We start from the raw sequence: 7,555 nt of genomic DNA on the forward strand, positions 1-7,555 counted from the left end.
TTCTTCTTTTTAAATTAATATTTTTTCTACGAAAAAAAAAATAATATTTATTTTTTTTTCATTAACAAATATTTTAATTAATATATGAATATAACTAAACATTAATTACTATAAAATAATTAAGAAATTAATAATTAATGTATATAAGTAACACAAAAATATATTAGAATTATTTTAATAATAAATTTTGAGAAATAATAGAGAACATAAAGATTAAAATATTGACAAGAAAATTTGACAGAATATTCAGAAATGATACATCCCAACTTAATTGTGATGAGAAATAAACCATTACAAGAGCACATTCATTGTTATATAACCATTCAACTAATCCTAAATATTTGTTTTAATAATAAATTGATAATTAAAATTAATGAATATTATGGTTATATCATGATTAGGCCATCTAATTGGTTTTTTATTATATAAATTTAACTTTACTATTTTTGTTACATTAACTTATATAACATACTAAAATAATTCAAAATGAATAAGTTTATTCCTAAAAATAATTGTTTGAACTTTGAATATCTATATACATTTAATAATTCAAGAAAAATTTATTAATATAATAATAATTTTAAAAAAAATAATTATTTAACAAATATAATTAATCTTAAAATTTCAATAACTATTTTTTATTATATATAAAAAAAACTATATCTTCATTTAATGCTTAGCCCATCTCACAAATATTTTATTTGAAATATCTCTGTTTTTATTTGAAAACTATATCTTTCTTTTTCTCTTTTTTTTTTTTTTTTTTTTAAGTTAAAATATTATCAACTTCATGCTCCTCCCATGACTTATTTTATTTTATTATAGGAGGTTTCATTGTTTCTCTTTATAATAAAAAAAAAACTATATCTTCATTTAACTCTCGTCACAACCCCACAAATATTTTATTTGAAATATTTTCTCTCTAGAAAAAAAAACTCTAAAGAAGTTGAAATAACTTCACGACTTCAATCAATATTTGATTGATGGATCGTGTGCTAATTATACTATATTTGACCATTTATTATTTGGCATAATTTTTACTAATAACATCGGGCTGCCACTCAAAATTTTGGATATAATCTACTACCATTTTGTTATTATTTGCAAACTAATGTTCTATTTATAAATTATAACTCATTATTTGATTCAATAGAATTAATTCCTTGTTAAAAAAAATACAAACTCATAATTATCTTCCAGAATGATTCATTTTCCATTTCTAATTTTTTAGGTTGCTTTGTATGCCAAGAAAAACATGGATTGTATAAAAAAAATTATATGAAATTTATTTTGAACAAATGTTAACCAAAGTAAACTCACAAGTGCAAGAACACAAGTAAGAACAAATTTAACACATTTAAAAACCACTTTGTAACCAGGCTTCTTGTGTTCTTTTTAATGAAAGCTAACGTTTTTCAACAAAAATAAATTGTAGGACTCCACATGTAAATGAAAGGGAAAAACATAAAATTACACAAACATGAACGACAGCAGATTCGTTACACATACTGTATTAAAAGGGCGAAAGCATATAATCATTTATCAAATCAAACCCAAGAAAATACTAGTTTTTAGTGTGCAAGTCCAACCTGAAAATAGTCAATATTGGACAAGGCAACCAAAGGGAAACCTAAAAAGTTCGAAAAACACAAAGAAGACGACTATAATGGAATTACCGTAAAGACTACTTCCATAGCTTCCTTAGAGACATGTTTTTCTCGGATTCCTTCTTCATCACCTTAGCCACAGCCATCTCGAAATCTTCCTGAGTGACGTGAACTCTCCTCTCTCTCAAAGCAAACATACCAGCTTCAGTGCACACAGCCTTCAAATAGTTCAAACAAAAATTTTACAACTTTAGTTGAAGAAGAAAGAAAATTATGCAAATTTTGAAATTCATTCGAATAGTTGAATCTTGCATAATATTTGAACCTTCATTTCAGCACCGGATGCACCATTCATCTTTTCTGCGATCTTTTTCAAATCAATCCCACGCATTAAGTTCATTTTCCGTGAGTGTATCTTCAAGATGTCAAAACGGGACTGCACAAAAAAGACAGAGTAAGTAGATTTTATTAAAGGGAATATGTATATGAAAACAGACAGACAGATGTTGATCATCATCTAGGGCTTGTTTGAAATGGGGTTATTTGGAAGAAAAAAATCTAGGTTATCAAATCAAAATCTTGTTTGATGAAAAAGAGATTTCTTTTAAATTATTTGGGTTAAATTACTAAAATGTTTTTTTATCAAAAATAAAGGGAAGTTGATGAATTAAGTGATTTGATGATTCAAACTTGAAAGGATGTGTTAAAGGGTTATTTTCTGAAATCACCCAAGATCAAACAAGGTCCTAGAGAAATATACATTTGTATGTTTGCCAAAAATTACATTTTCATCATGATCCAATAATCTAATCATCATGAGAAAAAAATACCTCTACCAAATGAAGCAAAAATATTATACTGTAATTTGGATCATGATCCAATAATTTCACCATGAACGAGGAAAAATCTCTAACAAATGAAGCAAAAAATTACTTTATCATTTGGATCATGATTTAGAAAATATTTTGTATACCAAATGGAACAACAAAATTCACTATTTTTTGGTATCAACATTTAGCAAAAGATGACAAAAAACCAAAATAAATCAATTTGGTTGAAAATGTGGGAACAAAAAAAAAAATCAGTGACAAAATCTAAAAATATTACAACTGTTCACCCATTTTACACTAAAAAAGGTCAATCACACATTTTATACTACTTTCACTTTGGTAATTATCAAAAGTAATTGTGATGGTGATTGTGACAAAATACCAATCTACACTATAATTTGGATCATAATCTAAAGAATACTAGATCATGATTCAGGAGAAAAAGAATTATAACCAGTGTTCTAAATGGCGGTCGAGGCGGCCGCTTAGGCGGCGCCGAGGCGGTAGGCGGTCCAACACCGCTCCGCCTATACATGAGGCGGTCAGATTATTTAATTATTTATTAATTTTAATTAATTAATTACTGAAATGTATATATATATTTAATAAAAAAACTCTTTATCACTCACTATTTATTTAAATTTTGAAATGACTCTTTATATTCCAATTCATTTATCTTCTTCTTTTCTGTTTCTTATCTCATTCACCTCACCTCCTTCATCATCTACATCTTCTTAGATCATCTAATCATCTATCTCTTCTCCAGCTCGTCTACATACTTATTTTTGTTAAATGTTACTATATTAGAGAATATTAATTTGACTTTTTAGTAAAATAATAATTATAGAACATCTTTATTATATTTATATTCAACCGTCTAGGCACCGCTTAGGCACCGCCTAGGCACCCGAGGCAGTAGGCAGTCACTTACCGCTCTGCCACCGCCGTTTAGAACACTGATTATAACAAGCTAAGAAAAAATTTGTGATTCCTCTTTTTGGCAATTTTCTAATGGAATTGTAAGAAAAATCGTGATAAAAAAAATTTCCTAGTAGGGTCAATATACTAGTTTCAACTTAAGACATTCTTAGTGGAATCGGATCTTTTCCAGTATTTTCTTAAATCTTTATTTTGTTTTCCAATTTCACCCGTTGGATTTTGGGTTTTCAAGGGAGTGGGGGAATTATTTCATGCTATATAAATGTAGACTTAAGTCATGCCACTAAGAATGATGCACAGGATGAAAACATACATCTTCATTGGGATTAGGGAACTCAATTTTCCTGTCAATTCGTCCAGGTCTCAGAAGGGCTTGATCCAGAATATCTATACGGTTAGTGGCCATCAGAACCTGTGGATATATTTGTGTAAAATCATCAGACTAATATGAAAAAACCAGAAATCATTTAATTTCGTTACTGCAGAAAAAGGTGGAGAACCAGTATATTACCTTGATCTTATTTGAAGCTTCAAATCCATCAAGTTGATTGAGAAGTTCAAGCATAGTCCTCTGGACTTCACTATCACCATTACCGGACCCAGATTCCATTCTAGCAGATCCAATACTGTCAATCTCATCCATGAAGATAATTGATGGAGCATGTTCTCTGCAACATACACCCAAAAGTGAGTAATCATAGACCAGACTAAGGACTTGTTTGATGAAGGGTTAATTGGATTAATTTAATCCAAATAACCCCTTATTCCATCATCAACTTATAACATTTTAAAATATTAAAAACAAATGATATTTTAGAAATTATCCCGAATAACCGCTTTTCCACCAAATTGTTTTTACATCAAACAAGTCTGAGCAAAAATGTATATGGCCTTCACATGAGGACATTTACTAACCTGGCCATAACAAAAAGTTCCCTGACCATACGGGATCCCTCCCCAATATACTTTTGAACCAACTCAGAACCAGAAACCCTTATGAAAGTACAATCAGTATGATGAGCTACTGCTCTGGCCAATAGCGTTTTCCCAGTACCAGGTGGTCCATACAGTAGAACCCCCTGTTTGAACAGTGAAGAATATTTCATGAGCATGAAAAATTTTCAATTAACAAAGCAACTAACTTAGGAATGTATAAAGCCTTCAACATTGAAGCTGGGAATAATTAAAACTGGTAAAAAAATAAGCATCCACAAAATGGTAAAAACTATAATCAAACAATACTTCAAAATCAAGAGATCCAATCCAAATAAAAAAATATCAACTTCTGAAAATCCTCAATACATTGTAACTTCAAAAGAGAAAACAGATAAAATACCTTGGGTTGGGCTATTCCAAGACTCTCAAAAAGTTCAGGATGTTTGATTGGCAACTCTATGACCTGAGAAAATGGATGAAGTGGAATGATAAGCAATCCACTCATAATCTGAGCCATGCATGCACTAATTTTATAGATCACTAACCTCTTTGATCTCTTTAATTTGCTGATCAAGACCACCAATCATGTCATATGTTGAATCTGGGACCTTCTCAACTTTCATGAGGTTTACAAGAGGGTCTACTTTACTGGGCAGTATCAGATGAAGCACATAACTGTCATTGCGAAGGGCTACTCTTGTTGATGGCGTGAGTTTTGTGACGTCAATGTTTTTGTCAATATCAACAACATACTTCCCTTCTGGGTGAACCTAAAAATAATAAAATTCTTTCAGACGACTTTGCACTTGCAGTCCTCCATAAGAGGAATGGTGCAGAAAATATTAAAGATACACACAAAGAAAAGAAATAAAGGCCATTACTACAGTACTACTCCATGTGGTGCCCATCTTGTTCTTGTTAATTAAATGCCTAGTTTGATGGTCAAGTAAAAACTTACTGTCTTGATACCACAAACTACTATCCAATACAAAAATGCATAGCCACCAGATTATTGACCAATGCAACATCACAACTTAAGAATCCCATAATAACTCCGCCCACTTGCAAACATGCACCAAATTTTATTTGCCCCTCGATAACTATTTACTCTCAATAAAAGAAGGTAGAAAACTTTAGCACAAAGATCCTTAACCAGTCTATGGCATTCCCTGAAGGTAGGGGCCTCATCCACCTTCTCCTCTATCTTTTACCCTCTTACTCGCGTCCCTTAATTGTCTAACCCCTCCTTACAGATGCAGCTGTGAGCTTCCCTGATCCACCACTGATCACTTCCAATTCCCACTTCTTCCATGTATGGATTGCTAAAAGGAGTCATCAAAGGCAATAGTTGGCTTCAATATCGCTAGAAGATAAAGAAATAGAAGCAATAGCTCACATCCAGCTAAGTTGCAATAGTTGGCTTCAATATCTCTAGAAGATAACGGACTAGCAGCAATAGTTCTATGCTCAAGAAAATACATAAAAGTACCATCCGAAGGGCTATAGACAGTAGAATGATTACTGAAGGGAAAGAGTTCAGTCAATACCCACAATCCAGAGAAATAAGTGTTCTCCTTTAGCACTGTCCAGTTGTAGAATGATCACTTAAGTCCAGAAGGGCGAGAGCTCAGTGAAGCATAGGCGGAATAACATGAAAATGGGGTACCTAGTATATGATCTTGAATTGAATGAGTTGAATCACATATCACTTCGTCTATTACTGAGACATCTATACAGAGATTGTCATCTTCAATTATTAAGCTATGAGAATACTCACAATCTACACTACTATATGTAACTACAATTCTTTATGTCTAGTGGAATCCATGATGAGATGTCAATGTGGTTAGATATCAAACTCATCCTATAGAGTGCATCCTACCAAACAGAGTTATACAATGAAGTTAATAGAAAGTCGAGACTTGCCTTCACAAGAACTTTAGATTTCCCCATGACTTTGACAACTTCACCAACATATGATCCAGGCTCCTGTAGAAGTTGCAGCTCTTCCTTCAGCATCCTCACTAGACAGTGAATAAAAAAATACAACATAAATGGCTACCATAAGTCATAACAACTTCAAACAGCAGATCTGAAGTAACAAGTGAAAGTACAATACTAGACAATCAATAAGATAAACACACGGATTTACCTTTGGAATTCAAATCATTTCTCTGAGCTTCAAGTCGGTTGAGATTGTGAGTCTTCTGTCGAACCTGAAGCTGAAGATCGTGTATGTGTTGCTGGTAGTACTGTCTCAGTCCCTCTCCCTGTTTCGAAGTTCCCGTCTTCGCCGACCAAGCATCGCCGGAGGATGTCAGATCGGAAACGCGGTGATCGATTGCTGCAGTAGCCATTGTTGAAATTCTGAAAATAGAGAAGATGATGAAACCCTAGAGCTTTGGGGAATATCGTGTGTGTGCTCGGTGTTTTGGTTTGTCCTCATCGACAAGTTATGCCTTATGAATAAAGTTCACGTTTTCCCTCAAACTATTATCACTTGAGCATTCTTAACCCTTAACTTTTCTTCCACTTTGTCCATATGATTTCTTATGCTTTATTTTTCTTTTCTTGCAACAATTTAATCATGCATTTTAATTGAAATTATGGGCTTAATTCCAATTTTATTAGGTTTAGAAAAAAAAAATAAGATTAAGAATTGAAATTCCAACAACCTAATGTAATTTTACCGTACAATTTGCTAATTTAATAAGTTAATTCAAATATGTAACCATTAAAATCACTTAAAAGTTCTACTATCAATTGAAATTTGAAATTTTTTGAAAAATTATATCAAACATTTAATTGTTTTTCCTTAAAAGAATAAATTTATACCTCTAGGTTTAATAATAGATTTTAGTTTACAACCTCAAACAACTTCTCATTCATTTCTTTCTTCTTTTTACTATTAATAACTTCCCTTTTAACAAAAATCAAACACTTCAAAATAAAAATTGAATTAGAGAATTGGCAACATACTTTTAGTTAAAGTTACAAATCTGTGTAGAGTTATTCCTTAATTTTTATCATTATTTTATAAACTTTAACGTTTTTTTTTTATTTTAAATAATAATTAAGTTAGTATTAAAGTGTAAATTGAATTAGTTCGGTTATTTGAATAAAATATATATCCGATCACAATTGATCAAAACATTATATATCCCTATATCCGATCGATAGAATGTTATTCGGTTCGATAAGTATAATGATTTGGCGGTTGAGATCGGTTTAAATGTTGAACTT

At 31.3% G+C, this 7,555-nt stretch overlaps 1 protein-coding gene across 1 annotated transcript; it reads right to left on the reverse strand.

Moving 5' to 3' along the window:
• Nucleotides 1-1,446: 1,446 nt before the first annotated feature.
• LOC124925528 (26S proteasome regulatory subunit 8 homolog A) lies at nt 1,447-6,735 on the reverse strand. The gene is made up of 9 exons (XM_047465556.1): nt 6,465-6,735; nt 6,239-6,336; nt 4,858-5,082; nt 4,713-4,775; nt 4,292-4,455; nt 3,888-4,044; nt 3,690-3,788; nt 1,933-2,043; nt 1,447-1,825 (listed from the first exon to the last, which is right to left on the reverse strand). The coding sequence occupies exons 1-9, from the start codon at nt 6,667-6,669 to the stop codon at nt 1,685-1,687; spliced, it is 1,263 nt and encodes a 420-aa protein (XP_047321512.1). The 5' UTR covers nt 6,670-6,735; the 3' UTR covers nt 1,447-1,684.
• Nucleotides 6,736-7,555: the final 820 nt, after the last annotated feature.

The sequence above is a fragment of the Impatiens glandulifera genome, chromosome 2, assembly GCF_907164915.1.
Source record: "Impatiens glandulifera chromosome 2, dImpGla2.1, whole genome shotgun sequence".
Taxonomy (NCBI): domain Eukaryota; kingdom Viridiplantae; phylum Streptophyta; class Magnoliopsida; order Ericales; family Balsaminaceae; genus Impatiens; species Impatiens glandulifera.

Coding starts and splice junctions, on each gene's coding strand:
- LOC124925528 (XM_047465556.1), bottom strand. CDS start 6,669: ATGGCTACTGCAGCAATCGATCACCGCGTTTCCGATCTGACATCCTCC. Junction 4,456..4,712: donor TTGGAATAGCCCAACCCAAG/GTATTTTATCTG, acceptor CTGTTCAAACAG/GGGGTTCTACTGTATGGACC. Junction 1,826..1,932: donor CATCCGGTGCTGAAATGAAG/GTTCAAATATTA, acceptor AACTATTTGAAG/GCTGTGTGCACTGAAGCTGG.